Source organism: Copidosoma floridanum, unplaced genomic scaffold (assembly GCF_036245765.1).
Source record: "Copidosoma floridanum isolate Cflo_tuat_1 unplaced genomic scaffold, Cflo_Japanese_pri ptg000030l, whole genome shotgun sequence".
Lineage (NCBI taxonomy): Eukaryota > Metazoa > Arthropoda > Insecta > Hymenoptera > Encyrtidae > Copidosoma > Copidosoma floridanum.
Window position 1 is genome coordinate 13,001,477 of NW_028321907.1, and position 27,661 is coordinate 13,029,137.

At 35.8% G+C, this 27,661-nt stretch overlaps 6 protein-coding genes across 19 annotated transcripts in view; 2 read left to right on the forward strand and 4 right to left on the reverse strand.

Moving 5' to 3' along the window:
* Ptp10D (Protein tyrosine phosphatase 10D) overlaps positions 1-4,650 on the reverse strand; it is a 40,292-nt gene extending 35,642 nt beyond the window's left edge. For all 3 annotated transcript variants that reach the window (XM_089596978.1, XM_089596977.1, XM_089596976.1), the window contains exon 1: positions 2,561-4,650. In XM_089596978.1, the coding sequence (XP_089453104.1) occupies positions 2,561-2,614 (54 nt within the window). In that variant the 5' untranslated portion in view covers positions 2,615-4,650. The remainder of the gene's footprint in view (positions 1-2,560) is intronic.
* Positions 4,651-6,013: 1,363 nt separating this feature from the next.
* Positions 6,014-9,393, reverse strand: LOC106643714 (acetyl-coenzyme A transporter 1). 2 transcript variants are annotated; one of them, XM_089596988.1, is made up of 9 exons: positions 9,265-9,393; positions 8,844-9,156; positions 8,475-8,767; positions 8,247-8,401; positions 7,976-8,163; positions 7,718-7,902; positions 7,454-7,571; positions 7,170-7,385; positions 6,014-7,089 (listed from the first exon to the last, which is right to left on the reverse strand). In XM_089596988.1, coding segments are annotated over exons 1-9 (1,641 nt in total). In that variant the 5' UTR covers positions 9,267-9,393; the 3' UTR covers positions 6,014-6,918. The 2 variants fall into 2 exon arrangements, with proteins under 2 accessions (XP_089453114.1, XP_014214445.2); XM_014358959.2 differs by having other exon boundaries at positions 8,844-9,393.
* A 3,493-nt stretch (positions 9,394-12,886) lies between these two features.
* Positions 12,887-13,791, forward strand: LOC106644098 (uncharacterized). The gene is made up of 3 exons (XM_014359466.2): positions 12,887-13,018; positions 13,225-13,413; positions 13,536-13,791. The coding sequence occupies exons 1-3, from the start codon at positions 12,968-12,970 to the stop codon at positions 13,767-13,769; spliced, it is 474 nt and encodes a 157-aa protein (XP_014214952.1). The 5' UTR covers positions 12,887-12,967; the 3' UTR covers positions 13,770-13,791.
* Positions 13,792-14,510: 719 nt separating this feature from the next.
* On the reverse strand, positions 14,511-25,290 carry LOC106644280 (uncharacterized). Of its 9 annotated transcripts, none has more exons than XM_014359724.2 (15): positions 24,184-25,290; positions 20,525-20,706; positions 20,181-20,282; positions 19,974-20,098; positions 19,706-19,889; positions 19,533-19,636; positions 19,347-19,463; positions 19,138-19,253; positions 19,007-19,067; positions 18,751-18,936; positions 18,538-18,670; positions 17,577-18,191; positions 16,905-17,077; positions 16,189-16,315; positions 14,511-16,111 (listed from the first exon to the last, which is right to left on the reverse strand). In XM_014359724.2, exons 1-15 carry the CDS (start codon positions 24,854-24,856, stop codon positions 14,942-14,944), a joined length of 4,068 nt encoding a protein of 1,355 aa, XP_014215210.2. In that variant the 5' UTR covers positions 24,857-25,290; the 3' UTR covers positions 14,511-14,941. The 9 variants fall into 9 exon arrangements, 6 of the variants coding, with proteins under 6 accessions (XP_014215210.2, XP_014215203.2, XP_014215224.2 ...); XM_014359717.2 differs by having other exon boundaries at positions 16,189-16,348; XM_014359738.2 differs by lacking the exon at positions 24,184-25,290 and adding an exon at positions 21,780-21,876 and having other exon boundaries at positions 16,189-16,348.
* Positions 22,068-26,340, forward strand: Ccs (copper chaperone for superoxide dismutase). Of its 3 annotated transcripts, none has more exons than XM_014359810.3 (7): positions 22,068-22,658; positions 22,806-23,004; positions 23,093-23,275; positions 23,358-23,419; positions 23,496-23,677; positions 25,835-25,979; positions 26,163-26,340. In XM_014359810.3, exons 1-7 carry the CDS (start codon positions 22,644-22,646, stop codon positions 26,163-26,165), a joined length of 789 nt encoding a protein of 262 aa, XP_014215296.2. In that variant the 5' UTR covers positions 22,068-22,643; the 3' UTR covers positions 26,166-26,340. The 3 variants fall into 3 exon arrangements, with proteins under 3 accessions (XP_014215296.2, XP_014215304.2, XP_089453120.1); XM_014359818.3 differs by having other exon boundaries at positions 22,068-22,346; positions 23,093-23,285; positions 23,353-23,419; XM_089596994.1 differs by lacking the exon at positions 26,163-26,340 and having other exon boundaries at positions 23,093-23,285; positions 23,353-23,419; positions 25,835-25,997.
* LOC106644371 (phosducin-like protein 3) lies at positions 26,136-27,653 on the reverse strand. The gene is made up of 4 exons (XM_014359836.2): positions 27,463-27,653; positions 27,052-27,249; positions 26,777-26,978; positions 26,136-26,698 (listed from the first exon to the last, which is right to left on the reverse strand). Exons 2-4 carry the CDS (start codon positions 27,226-27,228, stop codon positions 26,439-26,441), a joined length of 639 nt encoding a protein of 212 aa, XP_014215322.1. The 5' UTR covers positions 27,229-27,249; positions 27,463-27,653; the 3' UTR covers positions 26,136-26,438.
* Between the last annotated feature and the right edge of the window lie 8 nt (positions 27,654-27,661).

Here is a 27,661-nt window from a genome sequence, read left to right on the forward strand (position 1 = left end):
AAAATTATTAATGGACGAACGGATGTTTTTCAAAGCGGAACATCGTCGTCGTCAACGACTACATTCTCACGCGTTTATGACGGAGCTTGTACTGTTTCGCAAGATTTATGCTTCGGTTGGAGATGTTGCAAAAACCTGTGCAGTTTTTTCTCGCGCGAACGCAACTCATTAGAAAGCAATTTAATTTAATTTATTCACGGTTTATGCAAACGCAGTCTCCTGAGAGTGTCTTCTTCACGCACGTCACCCCAAACCAAATTATATATTTATAGATGTTATTTTTCTCCACTAAAACTCAAATTAAAAATCGTTCCAAGCGCTTCATTTTGCTTTCCGAGCAAATCTGTAGCAATTTAATCCTGATGAGCCGAGTCACACCGGCAAGAGCACATCAGCCATGATTTTCACTGCACTGAGGGAAAAAAAATGATAAAAATTATAGAGGAAATTCCAGCAAAAATAACCGTTTTGTACAGTGAATCGAATGCAATCTGGCAAAAAAGAAAACATTATTATTTTTAACAGTAAAAATTATTGTTTTAATAGTAAAAGTTATAATTTGAGTAGTTAGAATTATGGTTAAAACAGTAAAAATTACCATGCTGGAATAGTAAACCGTAAAAGGATCGGTTAATAAATTTTACTTTCCAGCATAGTAATTTTGACTATTCAAACCATTATTTTAACAGTTAAAAATAATAATTTTTTCCTTTTTTTGCCAGATTGCATCCGATTCATTGTACAGAATGGTTTTTTTTTGCTGGTATTTATCTATAATTTTTATTATTTTTTTCTCTCAGTGTGAATAAATAATCATGAGCGTATTTTTTCATGCGACAACTCTTCTCAATATACATAGGAAATGAAGGGGCGAACCAAATTGGTCGGACCAAAAGCCGAAGGCATTTACTGTACCCACGCAATGCACTTATGGGGATACACGATTTATTTTCGTGTATGGATTCCCACATTCACCCGATCGAGCAATAACTCGTTAAAATTATTCGATAATCCGGTCGTCGTGAACAACGATTGAGTTTCACGTGATTCCCCCACGTAAGTGTAACGAGCTTCTCCCACGGCCTAGACGTGAAAGTATACGCACAGTCGCGAGCCTTTCCTCTCTCTCTCCCGTGCGTGTGTATATATAAGTATAACTGTAAAGCCAACTTTTTTTTTTTTTTTTATTCCCATGCACGTACCAACGGGCGGCTGTATAGATATACGCACGCACACTTTGGAGAGCCATCAGGGAGTAGCTGATGGGCATACATACACCCGCTTTTCCCCGTTACAGCCCCAGCTTCTCCCATCCCCTTTTCGCGCTCCCTGATAATCATCAATCCCGCGTTTTTCGGGAAATTCGCGCGCGCGAGCGTTACACGGCAGCGCCGCTGAATTACTTACTCGGCCCTCGAGTTCTTCATTTGCATTCGAGCTACAGTCTGGAAATTATCTCGGGCTGTACATCTCCTCCGGGGGTATACGTATGTGCTCTACAAACTTTTCACCGGAAAGAGGGGATGGAGGGCGATGTAACGTTACTCGCACTTATTTCTCGTTGTTGCTGTTGTTGTTGTAAACGGCACTTTTTGCATTGTCGGGCCTTGTAGGTTTCAGTTACGTGTACCAATGCATACACGCAATAAAACAATATGTTATCGCGATGCAAATGTGAGAAGTTGACGAGGACACCCTAATTTAATATAAAGGTTTCTTGTCTGTGAAAAAGTTATTCTTCGTCGTTCTCGGTTTCTTCATATCAGCTACATGTGTATGAGATATCATAAAGTTGAATATTAGGTTGGACGAATTTTCATAAAAATGGGTATATTCTTCGTTACGAGAGTGTATGCACCTGCAACTTTTGTTATTTCTTTCTTTCGAATCAAGTGACTCGGTTTGAATTTTTTACAAAAAAAGGTAGTAGAAACAATCGAGTTTGTCATTTGTTTGAACGAAATAAAAAAATCATTAATTGCATTTTGACGCTTCTAAGCATTTCGTCTCTTCTTTTAACTCTGAAAATTAAAAAAAAAATACATACAAAGTACATCCCACACGGCAGTTTTCGATAACAAAATTCAGTTTTTGTCACTTTTGCTGTGTCACCTGTAATGTTTTTTTGTTCTTAAAAAAAAAGACCGCGAGTCCTGCCTGTACGAGTTCATTTTTGTATACAAATACATAAATGTACCCTCACGCGATAAATACTAAATTATTAAGATGAGGAGTAAAGAGAAATGAATCTGCTCCGAAGATAATAATAATAATGTCGATGATTACAAAAGCAAAGTTTAACAAGTGGTTCGGATAAAAAAACAAAGAAAAAAAAGAAATTCGACCGCAGGACAAGTGCAAGGCACAGCATAACGATAACAAGCATCTATAAAACGGTGGGAAGCGGTTCATCAAGGATGAGGAGGATGAAGCTGAGGAAGGAGAGGATCGTAGGTACATCAGGCACATAGAAATGAGAGACCGAGGAAAGAGGAGGATAGGGCGGAAGGAAAAAAAGGTAATAAAATAAATTGAGTGAAAAAAAAAAAAAGAGCCTCACCTCCGCGAGGACGAGCAGCAGCAGGAGCAGGAAGCAGGATGCTTGCGAGGCCATGTCCTTTCCTCTGCTCACGCACAGGCGCGTTCGCGCGTGCACCTCGATTATAAGCTCTTCTTTTTCTCTGTTCCTCCTCTTCTTTCCCTCCTGCGTATACGTATACGCTGCTCTCCTCTTCCTCGAGAGCTATACACGGAGAGGAGCAATCGAACGAGCCAACCAGCCCTCCCTTCGCTCTCCTGCAGCACTTGTATACTCTCAGCCTCTCTTCCTCGCACCTTCCATAATCTCCAGCAGCACAACAGCCGTCGTCCTGTGTAATCTACCTGGATTTGTTTTACGCACGCACGCTCTCACCCCTTTTAATCCCTTTTTTTTTTTAAATTCATTACATTGTTTCCTTGGTTCTCTAATCTTTATCTTTTCTCGATGACTGTACCAGCTGCCGCAAATTTTTGGAATGTATATACGAATACAACACCGATCGTCGTATTTTACCTTGGCGTTGTGGTATTATACGGGACCCGATCCTTGCCCCCAATATTTACAGGTACATATACCTAATACTTTGCAGGTTCGTGTACGTGTATACTCGTTTGGCTCCTTTTTTTCCCGTCTATATACACATGTATAATTTACTACATAGAGCCGCCAGGGCAGGTGTTTTTTCTCTTCCACAGGAATACCACACGTAATTAAATTTCACATAAGAGCGTAGATACACATTTGTAGTGTTTCCCCGAATACTCTGTGATCAGAAACTCACTTATGTGTTCTGATTTCTCTCTGATTGTTGTGAAAATAAAAAAATAAAAATAAAAATAAAAATAAAAATAAAAATAAAAATAAGGAGAAAAAGAAAAGACTAAACAACAAAGTAGAGGACTTGGTGCAGAGGTTGCCAGGAACGATCCGAGAGGGTAAGCAGCATTACGAGAAGCCGTGGCTCCTGTTGGCTGTTCTCTGCAGATGCTGTGGCATCCACAGACGACTCCTCCTGCAGCAGGACTCGTGCACCTGCTGCTGCTCAGTTGCCGTGGCCATGCCTATATTTGGTACAACCGTTGCTCCGTTTTTCCCTGTTTCCCTTGGGTGCAGGCATTTTGCAATTTCGCCACGGCATTATTTCTCTCTCGCTCTCTCTCGGCTATACTTTGTGCAGGACACTGCTAAGTTATCCAGGAGAGACTTTTTCGCTCAGCGGCAATAAAACGGGGCAAAGCTATACAAACACACACAGAGCGTGCCCGATGCAGCCTAGAAAAGAGAAAGAAAGAAGCGAAAGCAAAAAAATTATAGGTGTGTATCACAAGTGGTAATAACAACGCCAAGTACCGCACTCCACTGAACACGCACACCTTGCCGCTTTTGTCTTCGGCCATGCACGAACGCACGCACAAAAAATAATTATTTGTCGGATGCAGCTTTTGCTGTTTGCTCCTGTATGTTCATGCTCGAATTTCTTTTTTCGATTTTTACATTAGGTACATGATGTCCTTGATGCGACGTGCAACAAACTTAGAAGCTGCCTCCTCCTGCTCCGTTCCATGGTTTTTGGAGCACAGCAGACGAAGTACACGTATATCTATGGCTGAGATGAAAATCTATATACATATACGCGGTATATGTATAAAAAACATAGCAGAAGTTAAGTGCAGTGTGTAGCACGTTATACAAGGGACTGAAGGGACAAGGGGGTCGACGAACGCCTACGCGCACCTTTATTTTATTGCATATGGGATTGGATGTCTCGTTCGAAGCGCCAGTTGTCAATGTGAATTTACAGGAGGTGGCGAATTTTGAAAGCTGCGTAACGATGCACTTGAGTACATCCTGTTGGTCGATATGTCCTGTCTCTCATAATATACCTGCTCCGGAATACTCGTTTTCACTTACACGCCCTTTTTTTAGTACTTAGATCAGCACACAGCACTAAACTCACGAGTACTCCATACGGGAGCGTGTTGAAAAATGCTTTGAGTTGCTTTCTTCGCGTTAATATTTCCCGTTCCTCGCGAACAACAGCGCGCGCCTACTCGTCGTATTCGTATACCTATACCTGGGTGTGTACAAAAGCGCTGATTCGCACTGTTGTTGAGTACGGCTGCACGACGACTGCAGTCATCATGCATCCTTGCCTCGCAGCGTCCAATCTCTCTCACTCCTCTCCACTCTCCACCCGCAACCCGCAACTCCCTTGTGTGTGCTACAAGTATAACTATAGGGGTGTACTTTACCTCTCTCTTTTGCCCCTCCTTTCTCGCCGTTCGCTCTCTCGGTGAACCCGTGCGATCACCTCTTTTATTCCCCGCACCCGACCGCGTCACTGCAGATTTTGACAATAGCATCGTTGGTAAGAACGGTATCTAACTTAGCTATACGGTGGTTACTTGTCATCGGTGAGACTGAAAACTGTAACTACAGCTTACCGTGCGAGTTAATTTAAAAATTCTCGATCCTCAAGAGCTGTCAAAGGTGATGATGGATCTTTTTTCTTCGTCCACCGACAAACTTTGGCTATAAGTATATTCGACGGCCTGATGGATAGTGGCGGATACCCTATGAACGTTTTTTTGCTTCGGACGTCATCGGCGGCCTTCGCATTTCAATCGATTTTTCTCGTCGCTCATAGACCCTACTGACGTTTTTTTTTTGGCCGGCGAAGAAAAGCACAACTCAGATTTCGCCGTTGAAAATAACATGAAGAAATCTGAGTTGTGCTTTTTTGTTCGCCAACAAACTAGCTATATTCGACGGCCCGAATACCTTACGGACGTTTTTTTGCTTCTTCGGACGTGATCCGGTGATCGGGCTTCGTTGGTGATGTCGACTTTTGCTCTTGAAGATCACACCTGAAGCCAAAACACGTCCATAAGGTATCCGGGCCGTCGAAAATAGCCGGTTTGTATGCGGACAAAAAAGCACAACTCAGATTTCTCCATGTCATTTTGAACGGCGAAATCTGAGTTGTGCTTTTCTTCGCAGGCCAAAAAAAAAACGTCAGTAGGGTCTATGAGCGACGAGAAAAATCACACGCTAGATGGCGTTGATTGAAATACACACACGAGCGAGGGCCGCCGAAGAAGCCCGAACACGCCCGAAGTGTAAAAAAAAAAACCCAATGGAATAAGTGTGAAATTTTTTTTTTTGCTGTTTATTGTCGTCTGCTGTTTATACTTAAGATTACTTGTTGGTGACTATTGCGGAAAACACCCCCAAAGTTATAAGTAAAATGCATAAAATACTTTTGTGACTGTACCCCGTACCTTTTGGGGCTACTACAGAAAAAATGGAGTTTGAAATCGCTAAATCTTTCAGTCTGTACCCCCTAAATAATTCCTTGCACACGTGCACAAAAAATGCTCATTTATTGTTCAAGTATAACGCAAGGGTTTAAAATAAAAAGCTTTTTTAGTCGAAAAATTATTTATTCATAGATCACACTGTGGTCCAAAAAACTTTGTACAACAATTTGCGGCGTCTTATTTTTTTCTCTACGAGTGTCTACACGCATTGTAACATTTCTTTACAACTCGAACGGTATCCAAATTGTTCTTAAAAAAATTCCCGACTTAGTAAAAAGTGGCAGTATTGCTAACCATTTCTTTTTACATTCCTCTAGTCCAAAAATATCCTCATCTTTCTTCAACAACATTGATTCATATTAAAATATTATTATACCAATTACAACAATTCTGTATGTACTCTCTTGTGCAGCAATCAAACTCAGTGGAATGTAGCAGAATGCATTTGAAAAATAACTACAATCCATTACATAATTATATTTAACTAGAATATACACACATTTTGTTTCTGATATATATATATATATGTTTTACTCGTTGTATGCACTTAATATTTCAAAGTAAAAAATACTTATAGTTATTGAACAGAATGGTTTCGTTTATAGTACAACTAATGAACGTTACAAAAACGCTCCAAGTAATCTGTGATAATTATAATTTGTTTAATAAAAAATATTAAGTTGATTTAAAAATCGTTTGTTTTGTTAACAATTTACTTTAACAGCAGTCTTCCATGCAAATACACATAACTTAGTAATGTCAATCACAGATGACAAAGAAAACCTGCTAATTTATAGTAATGTTTTACATCTATGTACAGTGTATTAAAATGTTTTTAATTATTCAGCAGCGCGAAAATATACTGGAAGAATATAATTGAGGTGAAACTATCACACTCTTGTTTTAACAATAAATTTTCTTTCTTAAAAAATCACTGTGTTATGCTCTTAGGCAACCATGTGTCAAAACCATTGCACTCATTATATACAATTATGCTAGTTCGAATTCCAATCTTTTGAAGGAAATTACAATAAAAGTACTAATTGTGTAAAAAGCTTATCTTTTATCTCGCACAACTTTCCATGTAGATGCAGGCCTTTCTTGCAAATACTGAATTTTCGTTTTCCCCCACTTCAACCAAACAAAACCAACTATAACGCAAAGAATACTTTCAATGTAGTATCCATCAATGTACATGTTGCAAACTCCATCTGCATTAACACAAGCCTACAAACAAAATTTAGTTTTATTATTATTATCTCTTATTCTTGGTATGATACTTTGCAATATTTTCTTTTTTCATATACCTCTTTATTTTCAACTGTACTGCAATCATTCAAAGAGTTATTGTTACATTCTCTAAACGTGAGAGTGTCAACAAAATACAGAGCTGCTGTGGCTGGCCAATTTCCTCCAAGGTTGCATAAAGTATTCAAAAATGTCATGTAGGTACCGCCAACAGCAGGATCACTGATCCTCGCAAAAAAAGCCATTGAGGCAACAAACATGCAACTTGCACAAATCTAAGAATTAAAATGTAAAGTTGTTTACGCTTCTTATACTTTTTCAAAATATTAAGCTGTGCACTTACCTGATGAAGTACGTATAACGAAATAAGTATTATAAAGTAGTAAGCTGGTACTTCTCCACGATTTATTAAATACGGTGTCACATAAACTAAAAATGTTGCAATCAAACCAAACATCAACCTGAAATTAGAATGATTAACTATAAATGAATAAATTTACAAGAATGATAACAATATAAAAGCTTATTAAATGCTAAGAATTTTACAAGGATTTTGTGCTTGCTAGCCCAAGTATACAATCTTCTGTGTTTCAATGATATACTTTACCTGTAAGGAAATGCTTTTAAGAAAACATCCATTGGTTTTGGCCCTGCTGTGTATTTTGATATAAAGAGTGGCAATACTATTTGCAAAGGAATCAGTGGTACTGCCATTAGAGCAATTTTCTCTTTTGGAATTCCAGCTTCCACCATTTTTAAACCAGTAACTGCATCACTTGCAGAAAAACCAATCTATAATGTTTTTCAAGTATTTTTATAATTTGAAAAATTAAAATTTTGTATAGTACTGATGATATTTTTTTACCTTGGCAGTCAATAATATTATCATCATAAGTTTTATATTTGGTAATTTTATAGTTGTCCACAACATTTGGTATGCTTTGGCTACATTCATGTTTTCACTTTTTGGACTATTTTCTGGATTTTCATGTTTAAATATTCCAATGAAAGTAGTGACAATAATAAAAATCCAACCCCAAAAGTATAAGAATCCTAAAGGAATTTTAATAATTAACAATAAAAAATATCATCAAGACCCATGAATTACTATTATGATCAACAGTATAATAACTTGCCAGGAAGCGTTACTAATCCTGTACTTAAAGGTGTTGATCTTAGGTATGAGTTGCAGAAATCAGCTGATTCAAAGGCCATAAATAATACATAGCCAAGGAAGAAACCAGCCGTCTGGCCAACACTATTACACGTTGATGCATAACCCACATTACATCTATAATAACAAAGTTATTAACTAGATGTACAAATGGAATTTTTAATAGATTGAAGTAAAATTTGATAAATACCTTTTTAACATAGTCAAGGCCCAACCATCAACAACAATATCTTGAGTTGCGGCAAGAACATTTAGTGCAAAGAATAAAACAGTCAACAAACCAATGTTTAATTGACTGCCTTCTTCATTACCTAACCAACGATCTACGTGATTTGATAAAAATAACATAAAAATACCCATTAAATATTGCACCGGTAATAGCCACGTTTTTCTTCTGCCAAACTTTGAAATAAATACTGAATCAACTATTGGAGCCCACAGCAGTTTTAACGAGAATGGCCATATGACAAAACTAAACTCTGCCTGTAAGGTCAAAATGAAATAAAATTATCAATGCATATCCAACACTGTTAAATTGTGTCCAAAAATGTCGACGTACCTGTTGTTTGTACGATACATTGTGATTCTGAAGAATCATAGGAATGGAGCTGCATAGACCCAACGGTATCCCCTGCAGTAAGTATAAAAACAAGAGTATGGCAATATTGGCTCTGTCCCCTTCAATATTGCCATGCTCCACTGTAAATCCATTAATTTCCCCTGCCTCTTCCATAACTCGACCTTCCTTTTCCGATTTCCTTTTCATCTTTGCTGAGATCAAAACGCCCTGTTTACTAAATTTTTTTTTTTTTTCAACAAAATCCGGGCGACTATCAACAATTGTACCAAGATGTTTTACAACAGCTGTCAGCCTGTCAGTCAATAAAATTAACTATAAAAGCACTGTCAAACAACAATAGACCGTCACCCCAGCAGCTCATTGAATTGTTGTTAAAAAAAACACTGATCAAATAATTTACATTGAGCAACAACGTGTATTCCATACACCAAACAGTACACGCGTGTACGTACGATTAATGCAGCTACTTAACAATAAGCTTACACACTGTACTGACTGTATATAGTCAGTCGCACCACGTCCTCTGGTCCTCTCGACTCTCGACTCGATTTTACTTCTGCTTCTACAATATATATGTACTATTAACTTCGTGTAAATATAGGGTGTATTCCGCAAATGCTGCCAGCAGTTAAGTTACGTAGGTCGTGGTAACGCCGCATGGTCGGGCAGCGCTAGCGTCAACCTGTACTAACTGTCGGTGGGTTCCGCATGTCAACAAACTTTGATATTTTTTACTGTTTTCTCTCCCATGCCATCTGATATTTCGGAGTTTGTTGACATGCGGAACCCACCGACAGTTAGTACAGGTTGACGCTAGCGCTACCCGACCATGCGGCGTTACCACGACCTACGTAACTTAACTGCTGGCAGCATTTGCGGAGTACACCCATAGTCCGCAGGCTAAGTATACGTCCTTAACCGCCTTTTTCACTAACGTTTAGAATAATGATTGAGACAATCAATGATTGTATCATGAGTTTTTGTATAAAGTTCAATTTATACAAATAAGTTGGTAAATATAGGCACACATGATTAATATTTAAACATTTTAAGCTGTATAAATATATAACATAGATTCCAAATATGCATTATTACCGCTGGAATATGCTAACAAAACCAAATATCCGTCTTTCTCACCCAGCAAAATAATAGGTATCTGTATAATCCTGTATCAATTTATTGCACACATGCGAAATGTTCAATGACAGTAAACAATGACATAATTTCAAACTTTACTTTTAACTCTTCATTTCACACGTAATTTTACAATGCAATTGATAAATTATTATTCATACAAAAGTATTAATATTCTTATAGAAGGTCGATTTTCAGGCAAAAGATTATTTGTAAGCTTGCCGTAAACAGCACAGCCAATGTCAACTTTTTATTTTCTATCTACACAACTAGTTGCGGCTGGTTTTAGCGTTTCAGATTTCTAAACTAAAAAGTGGCCCTAAAATTCTGAAGGAAAGCTTTAGATATTTTAGGCCCTAGAGCCATGTTGTCAATTATAAACCAGCCGCAACTTATTTGACAGATACAAAATGAAAATTCAACATTTTCTGTGCTGTTTGCGGCAAGTTTACAATTTATCTATTACTCGAAAGTATACATATATAGGAGGTTAATATTCGTATAAAACATACACTGCAAACTTGCCGCAAGTAGCACAAACATCGTTAATTATTTATTTTGTATCTATTTCAAGAGTTGCGGCTGGTTTATAAGTGACTAAATGGCTCTAGGGCTAAGCTGCCTAAAGCTCTCGTTCAGAATTTCAGAAGCAATTTTTGGCCAAAAAAATCACGGCCGCTAGATGGCGCTGATCCTAATGATTATAACTACTTATAGTAGAGCCATTTAATCAATTATAAACCAGCCGCAACTAATTTCTTAGATACAAAATAAATAGTTAACGATGTTTGTGCTACTTGCGGCAAGTTTGCAGTGTATGTTTTATACGAATTTTAACCTCATATATATGTATACTTTCGAGTAATAGATAAATTGTAAACTTGCCGCAAATGGCACAAACGTCGTTAATTATTTATTTTGTATCTATTTCAATAGTTGCGGCTGGTTTATAAGTGATTAAACGGCTCTAGGGCTAAGCTGCCTAAAGCTCTCCATCAGAATTTCAGAAGCAATTTTTGGCCAAAAAAATCACTACCGCTAGATGGCGCTGTTCCAAATGATTATTTTACTATACTTATACTAGAGCCATTTAATCATTTATAAACCAGCCGCAACTGATTTGATAAATACAAAATAAAAAGTGAACATTGTTCGCACTATTGGCGGCAAGTTTACAATTTATCTATTACCTGAAAGTGTAAATATAAGGGAGGTCGATATTAGTGTAAAACATACACTGCAAACTTGCCGCAAGTAGCACAAACAATGTTATCTTTTTATTTTGTATTTACAAAATTAGTTGCGGCTGGTTTATAATTGATTAAATGGCTCTACTATAAGTAGTTATAATCATTAGGATCAGCGCCATCTAGCGGCCGTGATTTTTTTGGCCAAAAATTGCTTCTGAAATTCTGAACGAGAGCTTTAGGCAGCTTAGCCCTAGAGCCATTTAGTCACTTATAAACCAGCCGCAACTCTTGAAATAGATACAAAATAAATAATTAACGATGTTTGTGCTACTTGCGGCAAGTTTGCAGTGTATGTTTTATACGAATATTAACCTCCTATATATGTATACTTTCGAGTAATAGATAAATTGTAAACTTGCCGCAAACAGCACAGAAAATGTTGAATTTTCATTTTGTATCTGTCAAATAAGTTGCGGCTGGTTTATAATTGACAACATGGCTCTAGGGCCTAAAATATCTAAAGCTTTCCTTCAGAATTTTAGGGCCACTTTTTAGTTTAGAAATCTGAAACGCTAAAACCAGCCGCAACTAGTTGTGTAGATAGAAAATAAAAAGTTGACATTGGCTGTGCTGTTTACGGCAAGTTTACAAATAATCTTTTGCCTGAAAATCGACCTTCTATAAGAATATTAATACTTTTGTATGAATAATAATTTATCAATTGCATTGTAAAATTACGTGTGAAATGAAGAGTTAAAAGTAAAGTTTGAAATTATGTCATTGTTTACTGTCATTGAACATTTCGCATGTGTGCAATAAATTGATACAGGATTATACAGATACCTATTATTTTGCTGGGTGAGAAAGACGGATATTTGGTTTTGTTAGCATATTCCAGCGGTAATAATGCATATTTGGAATCTATGTTATATATTTATACAGCTTAAAATGTTTAAATATTAATCATGTGTGCCTATATTTACCAACTTATTTGTATAAATTGAACTTTATACAAAAACTCATGATACAATCATTGATTGTCTCAATCATTATTCTAAACGTTAGTGAAAAAGGCGGTTAAGGACGTATACTTAGCCTGCGGACTATGGGTGTATTCCGCAAATGCTGCCAGCAGTTAAGTTACGTAGGTCGTGGTAACGCCGCATGGTCGGGTAGCGCTAGCGTCAACCTGTACTAACTGTCGGTGGGTTCCGCATGTCAACAAACTCCGAAATATCAGATGGCATGGGAGAGAAAACAGTAAAAAATATCAAAGTTTGTTGACATGCGGAACCCACCGACAGTTAGTACAGGTTGACGCTAGCGCTGCCCGACCATGCGGCGTTACCACGACCTACGTAACTTAACTGCTGGCAGCATTTGCGGAATACACCCATAGTCAATGTAATAGATTCAATACATTGACTAAAAAAGGAGCGCTCCGAGCTACTATATATACACCGTGCTCTCTCTTTACCATAATGATATAAAATCAGAGGCATGACGTATTCCGCAAATGCTGCCAGCAGTCACGTATAGGTCGTGGTAACGCCGCATGGTTGGGCGGCGCTAGCATCAACCTGTACTAAAAATCGGACGCATACAAAGAAATGTCATCATATAGGTTCATGTATATATATATATATATATATACATACATGTGTATATGTAGGTGTTTACATTTACAGGTGTACCTTTCAAGAATTGTTATTAAAGTATCGTTCTATTATAAACGAATGTATAGCAGTATAGCTAAGTAAGTATTGTGTGTATTTTAGGATGGCGAAAACGAAAACAATCAGCAAAGGCTGCCCTAAGTGTGAACGGCAGGTGAAGTTAATTTTTTTTTACATATTTCATCATTAACAATGTATTTGAATAACCTCAAATCGATAAAATTTTACATTGGTAATAATAGCAATCAATAGTCTTTATTTTTGTTTTTTTCTATATTCTACGAAAATAAAAATATTGATTGCCTCATTAACCAAGTAGCTATTACTTTCATAAGTTAACACCATTTATGGGATTCCTAGATGCCCGTTGCTTGCAAGGCATGCCGTTGTGGTCATTCATTTTTCAATGCCCGACGAAATTCCATTAAAAGTCCGCCTAGCCCAGAGGCCGGGACGATTAAAACAAGACGAACAAATCGAATCAAAAGAGAGAAACCAAATTATTACGATTCCTTAGAGTTTGAAAAACAAACACGAAAAAGCAACAAGGTGAGACAAATTTTGTTTATCTTTCAAGTACAATAAATTGAACGATATGAATTTCCACTGTATACTGTCATATTCTTTTATTGGTGAAGTCATTTATGATTTTAATTTTTTTATTTTAACAGTTGAGAAGAGTAATAGAAACAGGGTCTGACAGTGATACTCAAAAATTAAATAGTAAAAAAAAGAAAAGGAAAGGCAAAGGGAAAGGAAGAGGAGGGAGTAGCAGTGGAGCAGGAGATGATGACGATGAGTTAGAGGGTGTGAGTGGCTTGCCTCCTGAAAAACAACTCACTTGCTCACTGATTTTACAAGAACTCAATAATAAAATGAGCACAGTTGCTTGGAAACCCATGTGAACATAACAACCACCTCCAGCTTGATAAATTAGGCATTTTTTAATTTTCTCTCATGTAAAATATTCTTTCAATTTTTTGGTAAATTGCGAATTTTTAAGAACAGTGTTTGAGAAATCATAGGCAAGGTTAATGCAATTTATAGTATTTGTTATGACTAAAACTTGTACATATATTTTATATAAAAAGTATACCAACATAGACTAAATCATAGATTTATATAATTTCAAGTCATTTCTGCTGATCTCAATCCTTTTACTGACAACTATTGTGTTCAGTAAAAAAAGTGATCATGTCATTAATGAAAACATTTAGTGCGACTTAATCCAACTTTCACAACTTATGATTGTCTTGCACAGTAAGCTTGTACTACTGCTTGTTATAAACTGTACTTTCTTATACTGTATAAAGTTTTTCAAGAACTGTTAACTGCAGTTAATTAAAATATTACTAGCCAATACAAATACTGATTACATTTTTTGTGATTAATGTGCAACGTTAATTATAAATGTTTCATAAAAAGGCTTTCATATTAATCTATGAATACTTTATATAAATTACAATTATAAGGTTGTTTTAGTCTATATTATCATATTGTCTTTATTTTTTTGTACTGTATATTTAAATGTTTAAAATATTTATCTGTATAGTATTTTCTGTATTTTTCGATAAGTGCAGCACCTTTATTAAGGAATGATGATTTTCAAGGATGTGGTATCAAAAACAACAATATTATCTGAATTAGTTTTACTTTATAAAATGGACATTGTTACAACCGTTTACAATGCATATTAAAAGTTGTACATACTGCTTACATTCATACTATTTACATAACATAACATCAGCACTGTCTATTTGATGTAAATAATTTTTCTTTAAAAGAAACAACTTTTAATTTTATAGTTAATTTATCACAAAAACCGAATAAAAAACTATTCAGTTAATTTATTACACTGATGTTATGAAATTTGTACAAACTATTTATTTAATTTTTGCATAAGTAAAAGTAAATTCATGAGTCATTAAATAGCTTCTGGTTACACCGAAAAAAAAAAGTGATTGCACTCATACTTCAACTGTGTTCAAAGCTTTGTTGTATAAACTTAATGTCTCATATTCATTCATCAAAAAATAATATACAATACTCGAACGTTTTTGTAAACATGTGAACTAAATTACCTAACGCATTCATGCTTCTCAAATCGTTTCGATTTTCGCCGCTGACTTCTTCTGACTCTCTTATCAACGTAGCCTCGTTTAACAGTCAACTTTGAATTATTTATACTAGCGATTTGCGACAAGTCGTTGAGGCTTTTATATTTAATGTGGTTGAACTGAAAATCGTCATTTTTATCAATATCTGAAAGGCAATCAAAGCTTTGAGACTTAGTCAGATACTTGGTTTCACCTGTACTTAATTCAACTCTCAATTTTACATTCACATTGTAAATATGCAGCTTTCCATGAACACCATTTGTTTTTGAAAATAAATCAGGCTTCACGCTCATGAAGTTCTTTAGCTTTTGTAAATCTATGCTAACTCTGAAATCCTCATCCGCGTCGATTTCTTCATCATCTCGCTTTACCTTACCCGTCAAATCGAATCGCAAGTCGTTAATATCAACATTTTTCAAATGATTGTTTGCTTTTTGAGAATCGGAATCCTTAATAACTTTTTGAGACCTGGTATTTCGAATTGGCTGATCAATCGTTTGATTTGATTTTTCAACCGATTGAGAAACAGAATCACTGTCGATTAGTCCATTCGACGACTTTATAGATCGGAAGTGACGAATAGTACGACCGCTTCTCCGTAACAAACGCTGATTGGTGTCTGAATCTTCTTTTTTTACCAGGCTAGTACTATCATCGTCTTTGGTCGATTTTTCAAGTGAATTAAAAATATCTTTTAAATCTGAGGAACTAGTTTGATTGTTATTTACATTATCAAGAACGTTGTTCTTGCTCGAGCTTGAAACTTCTGGATCCAAATTTTCTTTAAGTTCATTACGGCCCTGTTTATTAGACTTTTTCATGAGCTTTGCCCCACCAGAAGTATCAATGTTCGATGTCGGATATTCCAGTAAGGTATTGTCATCCTCGTATACAAAATTTTTGAGACCGCGGCTTCTCAAATGACGCGAATGAGTTGATTCTGTCGCAGAATCATCGAATCGCAGAAAGTTTGGTTTACTAGAGCTTTTATCGCTTGATACATACTGAGATTCCAACGGCGACGATGACATGGACTGATTGTAGTCGCTGCTTGGCTCATTCGATTTGCTATCCGTATTCTTCAGTAAGCAGTTTTTTTTTACTTGAATTTTACGATTGCCAAGCGATATCTAAAAAATATAATGCTTTTTACTTCAACTTGTTTATGATTCAACAATAACACAACGAGACGGTAAGAGTTACTGACCTCAATGTTGTCTTCGAAAATTCTGAATTTCAGATCGCTCAGACGAACGATGTCTGGAATCAATCTAGTTCGATCACTGGAGGAACATCTTGGCTTGGAACTTCTGCTACTGCAGCAGCTGCCGCTGCTATTGGCAGTTGGATTTTTGAAAACGGTATGACTAAAAGTTTGAAAAATACATTTTTATCATACACAGGATCCTGTTGAGTTGTAAAAAGAAAAAAAAAAAAAAAAAAAAAAAAAAAGTGCATCAAAGCAAGCGTACTCACATTTACAGAGGCAAGGACAAAAAACCAAAAATGTTATTGGTGCAGAAATTGATAATACATGCGAAGACGATTAATAAACCACACATTGATCCCCACAAAGCATTTGTACATAAAAAAAAGAAGAAAAAAAATAAATAAATAAATAAATTTAAAAAAATTAATTAATTAATTTAAAAAAATAAATAAATTAAAAAAATAAATAAATAAATTTAAAAAAATAAATTAATTAAAATTAAGTATAACCATACGCATTTCACCAAATTGTATTAAATAAAGATATTTTGTTATTTGTGTGAGAAAATTTGTTAAAGATATTAAATATTATTTGGAGTGCAAATTAATCTCTTGTGCATAATATAAAATTACAGACAATTAAAGTATATTTCTAAAAAAAATTCCAACAAAAATCACAGTATTTTGGTTGATGATGTAAAAAATGTTGCCTACATAGGTTCGGATAGGTTTCCTGCAGTGGTATTGGCCTCAGAATCAGTTGTTGAAATATCGAAGGGTAGTTTGGACTTGCCATCACCGGCTGCAAAGTAGGCTGGAACTGTTGTACGAACGTTGACGTATCCGGTGTCGTACACAGTAGGTGTTGAGCCTGCATCTCGGTGACACTGTTACAACCCCAAGAGTAAGACTAAAGAGAAAGCACGGGGACAATGATAAACACGCAAAACGCGTTCCCCGTACGTCACTCCAATTAATACGAATAATGTTTTACAAAAATAAAGCATACTCGAGAAGTTGAACAATAAAAAACAGACAACAAAAAAATGGAGAGCTCGATGTAACACAACTGCGTAATTTTTTTTTTATACACATTACGCACTTGAACGCATTATTTTGTATAAGTACGTACGCTTTGACGTCTCAGAAATAAATCTTACATAAAAAAAAGGCCACGTCGTATCACAGACTAGAGTTATCCCAGATGAATGTCTTTCTTTGCGAGTTTGACAGAATTAAATCAGAGGCATGTTTGTTTACAAAAAATAGATTTTGTAGAAGAAGGCTTAGTGCTGCATCTTAATCTACCTCTTCTCGTTCGATCTTTGAGAAAGCAAATCGACTAATCGCATTGTCCCGTGTCAAGTAGTAAAGAAAAATGCTTACATTTTCGAGGGACACGCCGTTGGATCCAGCCCCAGTTGTTGTCGTATTGACTTTGCTAGAACTCGCGAGTGTAACATTAGACAATGAGCGAGCAGCCGCGTCCACCGTTAAAGTATTAAAAATACTGGTACTGCTACTCGGGACTGCTACAGAGCTTTCCGTATTATCATTCACAGTGCTGTCATTATCGAGACGAGCTTGCTTTGACATTTTAGTAAATACTTTAATTTCGTTATCTTCGTTAGGACGAGGCCTTTTCAATGGTGGTTTCTGTTGCGCTTCTGGTGACTGTGTAGCTGTCGATGCAGGGAATTCTATGGTTGGCGTCAATTCTTCAGTTGATTCTTCTGGTACACTAGCGAAAAATTCCGCAGGTACAGAGGTCACGTTACTTATGATTATGTTGAAGGGAGATGACTCTTCGATATTATTTTGCATGGGAATGGTCAGAGGCGATAAATTTGTAAGACTGAACGGGGACATTTGAAAACTTGTCATCAAGCCAGTATTCGAGATGTCAAATGGATTGCTGCTGCTAGCTCCATTAAAATTACCATGTAACATGACTGATTGGCCGACTTTATTTGTTTTTCTCATTGTGGTCTCGCACAGAATCTAAGAAAAAATATTAATATATTAAATTTTAATATATTCGTGAAAAATAATTAAATTATTTGTTGATACGGATGCGATAATAGATAAATAACTCAAAAATTAAAAATTCTGTAACAGAAAAAAGAAGTTAATAAAATAAAAATTCTACTTGTGGAATCAGTTGAAAGATTACAAGTCAATAAAGGTCCAACAGCTTTTATTAACAATGTGGATGTAGGGTTACTTTAATACGGCGTAAACGGACTAATGTGAGAGTATTGAAAAACATCACTTATCAACGCAAAGTAAAAAATTTAATAGAATATTTATAGATAGTTTCAATGCTATCGATTTTAAAATTACTTACTTCAGGGGCTTCGTCATCACTATCTAGACATATGACTTCAGTAGCTGCTTTGGAAACTGAATTTTCAATACTATTCGAGGAACTACTGGTGGATGTTGGATTAGTGTCATTAGAACTGACAGTATCAATGCTTCTATATAATTAGAAAAAAAATTATCGAAATTAATTTTTGAAATTCGCTTTAAGTAGGCAGAAGTGTTGATGAAATCTTACTTTTTTATTTTTTGGACTTGCTGTAACTTGAATGATTTTGGACCAGGACGTAATTTGACTTGGGGTATGTTCTTTGGAATGTCATGCAAACTACTGTCTACAGGTAAGGAATCATTACCAACTGATATATCAGAATCACTATCCTCATTGTTATCCATAGCCGTAGTATCAAGAGTATTTTCTCCACTAACATAAAAAATTTGGATTTCAAATTTTGTATTCATCAAAATAAATAGTTTAATTAAACTGTACGTACTGTCTAGTAATTTCATTCGAATTTGACGTCGAATCATCAGTCGTATTTTCGCAATTATTCTCTAAAAAAGACATACAATTTATGAACTAAAAGTTTAGTACACATTTTTAACGGTTTAGAAAAAAACTTACTTAAAATAAGAGTACATTCTGGACAATCCCACGTTGGATTTGACCACTTCAATTGACCACATAATACGTGTATTCCTTGTGAGCCACATGTTCGACAAAGTATCAATTCCCATTTTCTGTCAATTAACAGTTTATTTTATTTTTTTTGTTTATCGAAGTATTGTACAAGTGTTTATAAAATAAGAGAAAGAAAAAAAGTAAAATATTACCCATTACTACTTGTGTACGTTCTGCCTTTTGCGCATTGGCATATTTTGGAATCACAACGATCATGTCTATATAATAATTCTTCAAATGCATTTGGCACAAGTTCCCAAGACGCATCCCTAAAATAAAATAATCATAATCAATCATAGAAAACATTAACTGAGTTACACTTTATCATTAATACATACTGTCTTGGGATGTATATGCCATATTCTAACATGGCAGTTTGAAATTCTCTTTTATTGTTACATAATGGGCATTTGAAGAAGTAACCTGCACTCATGGCAAGTTGCTGCGATATAAATATATTTTTAGAAAATCATGAAGCAAAACAATGGTCGTAATTTGAGTTAAAACTTACTTGAACGCATCTTCGATGAAACCAAGCGTTCTTTTTACAACACGGTGCCCATAGTGTTCCATTGCTATCTAATGGTTTTACTCCCTCATAACAAATATAACACAAAATATTGGACATTTTTCCGATTTCCCTTTTAACCCGATCATCGATCTTCTGTCTTGGTCTGTGGTTGATACAATAGGACCTAACCAGTAAGAAATACTGATTTATTAATGCACAGAAATTATTAAATAAAATAGATTTTATATTTTATGAAATAAATATAGACCTGAATTCTCCAAAAAACTGATGTAAGGATCCAGCCTTTAAACCACATGGTAGATGAAAAATACGTTTACATTTGGCATTACAACATCCTAGAGTTGCACCATTCTTTTTGCAATATGAACAATACTAAGCAATAAATAAAAATATATTTTAATATCACATTAGACACAATTAGAATGAATATTGTAGAAAAAAAAAAATGCATTACAAGTCTTTTTCCTCTTCTGATTTCTTTTTGTATATCTTCCTCCAAGAATCCTAGTATACCTTGGTCATCACTTCCTTTTTGCTCCATATTTGAAGATAATAGCTGTAACAAAATAATTAATAATTAAAAAGTTTCATGCAGAGTTAGTACAACGAAAAGGAGTTTATGATCAATGAAAAGTTTTCAAAGTAATACTTATGTTTTGTTTATGCATAAATCAACAACCTTTAGAGATGTTTTGTTATTAGAGCTACATGCTGAGCAGATAGGTAGCAATTGAAACAGCACAGTTTGAGTACTTGGATGAAATGTAATCGAAAAAACGTAAAAATTAAAAAACCAACCAGACAGTAATAATGCGTAACAATGCCATTGTAATGATAGAGCTTGCCAAACTCCAGTTCATTATTTTCGCTCATAAAACAGAAGCAGCAGATCTGCTTGCTAGGACATAGATCCGGGGGTAGTGCCAGTTGAGATTTGGTGCGTCTTGCTATAGTCGACTCCGACATCCTGTTCAAATTATCTGGAAACAAAATATGAAAGAAATATTTACAGAGGCAAATTAAAAGTAGTCCTCGATCCGATACAATGCGTTTTGACAAAATACTTAAATAAATAAAACTATTGAAAAGCACATAAAACTAACACGTGAAAATACGAGCCTACTCAGAAGTTTGTATTTCAAAGTAAACTTGTCACTTTCAAGGGTCTCGGCCAGAGAACTGCTGTCACTGATAATAAATCAGCATATCTAGTTTGTGCAACGCATCAGAAACAATATCGCATGGACCCTCGTTAAAACCATATACCTTAACAAGCCAATAGTCGACATCTTGAACACATACAAGTAGAGGCTTCGTAATCGCGTCTTTCCTCCCTTTTACAAGTGCATGCGTATTTCTTTCTTTCTTTCTCTCACACACTATACGCAATACACACATGCACCCATCAATTATCAGCTAGGATTAAGTACTTAAATACACTTTTCGAAATCTCAAGACAGGCGTTGCCCGTCTCTACTAGCGATTAGGTGGGTGTACTTACACAAATGACAAAAAACTGACCAATTCTCTTGCGGCGTCTCTTTACACACATTCTCTACTTATATATAGACTATACCTAACTCGACTGACTCGAGTCTCGACGCACTCGACATATCAGAATATCAGATACTATAAACGAATAGCGATAATATAACATACACAAACAGGCACAGTGTTTAATATGCACGCAATTATGGCGCTGACCCTATAGGTAAAGGGTTAATCTGTCTCCCAGTTCCCAGTCTATGCATGATATGTGCTATCACTGCTATCGTACTCGTATGAACATAGGATCTCGTTTAGTCAATTGGAGATAAAACTAAATGTCTTTTGCGTTCATTTTTTTCCCGTGTACAGGAACGTTCGACCCTAATCGATGTTACACATACTGGAGTAGTTTGTCTTACTTTTTTGGGAAAAAAATTTCCATGCAAGTTGTTAAACTGTATTAAGAAGTGTTGACAAATATAGTATAAACATTTGATATTTAAATTTAGAGAATTTTTTTCTTTGTTCAATTTTAATTTGTAAATAAACACCAGTCAAAGCTTACCAACTGTATGTAAATAAAGTGGAGGGTATCCTTATTCACTCTCGACGATAGTGTTGTTAGTAAACTACCTGTAACAAACACGCTAAATTTTTCCCGGAGAAAATCACGTGTCACATCTTACGGCAACGCTGGTCCATTTGTATATGCTCTAAGGGTCCATTCACACACACACACACACACACACACACACACACGTAATCATAATCATATACATTTTTTTTTTTTATATTACAGTGTACTAACCTCTGAGAGAGGTATGTACACCACTTAATCATATACATAATCATAATGAGCAAGGGAAATATATGCCGGTCAATTGTTTGCTGCTACCTTCACGATAGTCGCGCCGACGACCGACGATTTAACGCAGCCCGCAAGTGGTCGTTATACTTCCCGTCGTGTAATCGAAAAATTTGATTTGTTTTTTTACATCGCGCTCTATCTCATACTTGTGTTTTGACGATTTCCTCAAATCTGTTTTTTACTCGAGTTTATTAAATACGAAGAGGTCGTTGCGGTTCACGTGTGAAGAACTAGGTTTAGTCGTCGCATTGGTTTGACCTGAAGGTTTTGACGCGCATTCCATCAAAAAATTTTCTAAATACTTTTAGTTGTGTTGAGCGCTCTCGAGTCTGGAGAGCACTCGTGTTGTAGAAATATAATACATCCATTTTTATGATATAAAAGTGCCTCGAGGCGCCCTGGATAGCTAAGCTGAATACAACTTTTATTAACCTGCAACTTTTCAGACCAGCTGATATTTGCTGCATCATACTTTATCGCGTTTTATCATATACATTGAAGTATATCGTCTTTTGTATTTTTTGTGTACTTATTTTTAATCACTCCGCAACGATAAAAAAAATGACATCCACAAAGGTAAGTTTAGATTGCACTATCACGCAAGTGCTCCAGTAAATGCGCAAAAAGTGACTAAGTATAGGCTACTTTTTTTCACAAATTACGTTTATTGGCAATTGGCAGTGCTATGATTCGAAATGTAAATAATTATTGATTTTTTTCTAGATTGAGTTCGAGGTGCAGATGACGTGTCAGAAATGTGTGAATGAAGTAGAAAACAGTTTGTCACAGCTGAATGGGGTAAATGACGTTCAAATATCTTTGGAGCAGGGCTCTGTTATTGTTGATACTGAATTACCTCATACCAAAATTCAAGAAGTTATAGAAAGTACTGGTAAGAAGGCTGTACTCAAAGGATATGGAGGTAAAGTAATGTCGATTAACAATGTTAAATGAAATGAAATAATAAAGAATCACAAGAATAAAAAGGTTATTTTAATCTCAATTATTAGAGAATGATATCAGTGCTGTGGCTATGTTGGGTGGAAATTCTGGTTACAGTTATGGTGACATTGTGAAAGGTGTAGTAAGATTTGTTACAACTAAAAATGGGTGTATAGTGGATGGCACAATAGATGGCTTATCACCAGGCCCTCATGGACTTCACATTCATGAATGCGGTGATATTTCACAAGGTTGTGAAAGGTACTGAAGCTACAATATATTTGTGTTTTTGTGAAGTAATTCGATACAAAATTTTCAATAACTTTAGTTTAGGAGAGCATTTTAATCCCAACAATACATCTCATGGAGGACCTGATGATCCACCATCTCAAAGGGTATATTAAATTTATTAATTCCATAGTTACATCAAATGCAGTGATATCTACATTTGTTATGATTGTACTTGTTCAGCATGTTGGTGACCTCGGTAATATATTGGCAAATGAGTCAGGAAGGGGAACATTTAGAATATTAAATAGCATTCTCAATGTGGACGATATCATTGGCAGATCTTTAGTCATTACAGAAAAGGCAGACGATTTTGGCAAAGGTGATAATCCTCTATCTAAAATCGATGGAAACAGTGGAAAAAGGTAAGTTACCAGCGATTTTGGGATTACTAGTGATTGAAAGTCGTCATTTAACTTCAAATGTGGTGAAATTGTAAGAAAAAAACATTAATAATTACCATATTGTACTATAACAAAAACACTTTACAAAGTTAATGGTTTCATGATTCATGAACACAAGAAACCATTAAGTAGTGAAAGTGTATTATAGAATGCAAGGTCAAAGGAAATTAGAGAGAAAGTTTTACAATACTTCAACCCCTATACTTAATGATAATGGGCAAGAGAAAAAAAAGAAAAAAATGAATATGTGCAGTAGAGAAAGAGTGAGAGAGAAGTATACATGCAGGGGGAAAGGGGAGGAGTGTCAGAGAGAGCGCGCGCGAGAAAGCCTGCAAAAGCGCGCGCAAACGCCACCGAAAGACCAAATTCAAGGACGGAGGTGTGCTGGCTGGCGGCACACACCAATAAACTCCGAATAAACATGTTCTGAAAAAAAAAAAAAAAAGTAACAAAACGTAATTACGCACCTACGAGGTCAACCGACGACATATTATTATGTTCGGGCGCGATCGCTGCCATCTGTTCGACGGCATCCCGGGCCGTCGTTGGTATGGGTAGCCTCTCCCTCGACTCCTGGGTGGACATCGCGGATTCTACCTCCTCCCTCCGGTTAACGGCAGTTACAGGTGCGGGTGTTGGAGCAGCGGACTGACTGAGCCGGTTCATCGCCGACGTAGGCGCGCTCCTTCTCTGTTGCTGCTGCTGTTGTTTCCGTTTGGCTGCGGTAGCCACACTAGAGCCTCGAGTAACTAGACTCATCCTTGATGACGATGGCTTTATGACTCTGCGCTCCTTGAGCATCTCGTAAACGCGCATGCGACAAGAGTAGCAAATACGCTTTCCCTTGAAGTTAACATGAGTCAGGCACTCACGCACTGTCGCGGGCACGTTCCTCAACGAGTTCTTTCCCCTTACGTGGTGGTTGGGTATTCGGAAAGGGTTGCAGCAGCCCTCGTTATCCGCCCCCGTGCTCAGCCGAGCCTCGGACTGAGCTAGTGTTCGGGTAAGCTGGGCTGCAGTGCTGCTACTGATGATCCCATGCGCCCTCGCGTCGATGCTTTTCTGCTGTTCCTGACGTTCAGTGCCGGCTGCTCCTCGAATAGCCGTTGTACCGCAGGCTTGAGGCTGTTGCGCCGGCATTGCATGCGTCACGCGCGTTTGATAAGACGATTTTAATGATGAATTATTTATGGGGAAGGGAGCGAGTGAACGGGTATAATGTTTGTTATCGATTTCACCGATACTCTATACCGAACTTAACCGTACTCTTTTTTTTTTTTTTACTTATACTAAACAGCTATAGTATATGTGTACAGTATATACCTGTGTTACAAATACACACTTGATTTAATTGTAAGTAACACAACTAACGACTTACGGCCCTAGAACTTGGTTTCTGCCAACTCAGGAATAGGACGACGAATACTTATTATATACTCAACGGCGAGTATTTTAAAAATGTCGAATTGTCGACGTCGACTGAATTTATCTTCTATCTTTTTCCTTCTCCTACACTCCTCTGCTCCTCTCCTCTTCACGATACCGTATCGCTTCTCCGCGACGTTCGACTGGGCGTTGCGTTGCGAGTTGCGAGTTGCGAGAGAGAGTGAACTGAACGTTTTCTTCGTTCTCCCCCCTCTTATCGCTCGAATCCAAGCATGTACATTGTCCCGCGTAAATGCGTTGAGAGAGATAAGAATTATGACGTATTTAGAGAGGTGTGTACTTACTTATTTCTTTCTCTGACGGCTTCCAGCATACATTTCTCCGTAAAAAATCAGACTATAACAACGACACACTATTTTGCAACAAATTTTTGTTCAATCAACGCTGGATCTTGAACAACCATTTGATTGGAACGCTATCAACTTTTTGTTCCGATGGAGCAATTGTTTAATACATGATTATTTCTTAAAATAGTGATCCAAAATTGCATTTTTTAAAAGATTTATTTAGAATTTTTTACAGTACATTGCATATTAAATATAATATCGATGTGTAATAATTATGTGTTTGTAATCAATGATTTAAGATTTAAAAATTATTGTTTATGTTAATTACTAATATTAGTGACATTAAAAGTGTAAATATTCAAGGTATGTGTACATTTTTTTTTAGATTAGCATGTGGCATCATAGCAAGATCATCAGGACTTTTTCAGAATGCCAAAAAAATATGTGCTTGTGACGGACTTACCTTATGGGATGAAAGAGATAAAAGTATAATTAATCAAAAAAACGAGAACGAGCTCATATCGAACTCAGTATGCATTATTTTTTGAATTATAGTTTCAATTTTGAATTGTATTTATACTGTACTCTATAATTTTGTAAGAATTAAAGTATTTAATACTTTCATTTACTTTTTCACCTGCCATCTCATTTATTTTCTAAAATTATTTTTAAAGATAATCTGTAACTTATTTTTTTTTTTTTTTTTATTTCAGTGAACAAACTAAAGTGGTTTGGATAACACAAATATTAACTTTCCAATAAGGTTGTGGATACCTTTAATGCATTCAAGATAAAATAATTCCATGGACTAATTTATTTTTTTACATATGAAAAACTGTTCAAAGTAGATTCTAAATATACAATAAATAATAAAGTTTGGTTTTTTTTTTTTTTAATGAAACAAATCACTCATTTTCTATATAAAACATGATTAATATAAAAAGTGTAAAAGAACGAGAATTTTATAAATATTTTATGGTACAAGAGTGTTAATCTGAATCCGAATCATCAGAATTTCTCCCACGAATAGTTTTTTTTGTTGCTGGCTGCTTTTGCATTTTAGTCTTATCAGGTGGGTGCATGAGATCACCACTATAATTGATTGCAGCAGCTTGTGCTATTCTCCATTCTAATACTTCTGTTGAAAAATCATCACAGTTTCCCAAGTCGGTAAATCCAATTATATAATCTTTTGTTTTACTATTAACCACTAAAGCAATGGTAGGAATTAATTTGATTTTCAAACGACCTGTTATAAATAAATTTACTATTTAGACATATGATATACTTTTGACCAATTGAAAAAAATGTAGAAATGTACCCATACCAGTTAAAAACGGACATTTTTCAACATCCAATTTAATAAAACGTGTTTCGAGGTGCTTTTTACAAAGTAGTTTGAGGTGCATGTCAAAGATCTTGCATCTTTCTGTTCCATTCTTATAAAAGTGACATACAACCTTGTCGGACTTCTTGCAAACGTCAAAAAATTCTTTTTCTTCAGATAACTCAGTATATTCTCCATGACCCTAAATATCACCAAAAAATCATCAATTACTTTCAACTAGGTACATCCTGCATAATGAAAATAAAAATATTCACCTGCGAAAGCCATGTTCGCTTCTGTTGTTGCATCTTTTTCATTTCTTTTAACCTTTGTTCACGCAATTTTTCAATATCATCGATGTTCAAGTTATCCAATTTTTCTATCTCGGAATCTAACTGCTTCTCAACTTCGGATGCGATTTCCACAACCTTTTGCTGAATCAAATGATCCATTTTGTTTTGGTATTTTATGACCTGAAAGCAACGAAAATATCCTTGTAAAAAAAAGTATTGTTACGATAAATTATACATTTGATTCTTTTTACATAAGAAACACTAAAAATCCAAAAATTTAAATATCACTGAAATAAATACCAATTCTGGATTATGCTTCAGATTATAATACGGAATAAAGAGTAAGTACTCAGAAGCTTTAAATATCTCGCACACTTTAAGTGTCAAACTTACACAAACTCTCGATGGACTTTATGGGTTTATCCTACGCAAAAGTTTCTCTTTTTTTCTTTCTGTCAATTCTATCTTCTGCCCTTATATGGCCAACGCAGACACTTAACTTTTTTTTTTTACCTCATCGATGCCTTTGTGGTTAAGGATACGTGTTTTTTTTTTGCAAAGGCTTTCTATATCGATCTTGCCAACGTTGCCA

What these genes read in the sequence shown, in the direction of transcription:
- LOC106643714 (XM_089596988.1), bottom strand. An exon ending in ATGTATCGTACAAACAACAG is followed by an intron (nt 8,768 to 8,843) that starts GTACGTCGACAT and finishes TTGACCTTACAG; the next exon opens with GCAGAGTTTAGTTTTGTCAT. An exon ending in GTACAGTTGAAAATAAAGAG is followed by an intron (nt 7,090 to 7,169) that starts GTATATGAAAAA and finishes TTTTGTTTGTAG; the next exon opens with GCTTGTGTTAATGCAGATGG.
- LOC106644098 (XM_014359466.2), top strand. Translation starts at nt 12,968, where the DNA reads ATGGCGAAAACGAAAACAATCAGCAAAGGCTGCCCTAAGTGTGAACGG. An exon ending in GCCCTAAGTGTGAACGGCAG is followed by an intron (nt 13,019 to 13,224) that starts GTGAAGTTAATT and finishes TGGGATTCCTAG; the next exon opens with ATGCCCGTTGCTTGCAAGGC. An exon ending in AAACACGAAAAAGCAACAAG is followed by an intron (nt 13,414 to 13,535) that starts GTGAGACAAATT and finishes TTATTTTAACAG; the next exon opens with TTGAGAAGAGTAATAGAAAC.
- Ccs (XM_089596994.1), top strand. An exon ending in ATTTCACAAGGTTGTGAAAG is followed by an intron (nt 23,286 to 23,352) that starts GTACTGAAGCTA and finishes CAATAACTTTAG; the next exon opens with TTTAGGAGAGCATTTTAATC. An exon ending in ATGATCCACCATCTCAAAGG is followed by an intron (nt 23,420 to 23,495) that starts GTATATTAAATT and finishes GTACTTGTTCAG; the next exon opens with CATGTTGGTGACCTCGGTAA.
- LOC106644280 (XM_014359717.2), bottom strand. Translation starts at nt 24,856, where the DNA reads ATGCCGGCGCAACAGCCTCAAGCCTGCGGTACAACGGCTATTCGAGGA. An exon ending in GTCGTCGGTTGACCTCGTAG is followed by an intron (nt 20,707 to 24,183) that starts GTGCGTAATTAC and finishes TTTTGTTTCCAG; the next exon opens with ATAATTTGAACAGGATGTCG. An exon ending in CAGTTTTTTGGAGAATTCAG is followed by an intron (nt 19,890 to 19,973) that starts GTCTATATTTAT and finishes CTTACTGGTTAG; the next exon opens with GTCCTATTGTATCAACCACA.
- LOC106644371 (XM_014359836.2), bottom strand. Translation starts at nt 27,228, where the DNA reads ATGGATCATTTGATTCAGCAAAAGGTTGTGGAAATCGCATCCGAAGTT. An exon ending in AGCGAACATGGCTTTCGCAG is followed by an intron (nt 26,979 to 27,051) that starts GTGAATATTTTT and finishes GGTGATATTTAG; the next exon opens with GGTCATGGAGAATATACTGA. An exon ending in AAAATGTCCGTTTTTAACTG is followed by an intron (nt 26,699 to 26,776) that starts GTATGGGTACAT and finishes TATTTATAACAG; the next exon opens with GTCGTTTGAAAATCAAATTA.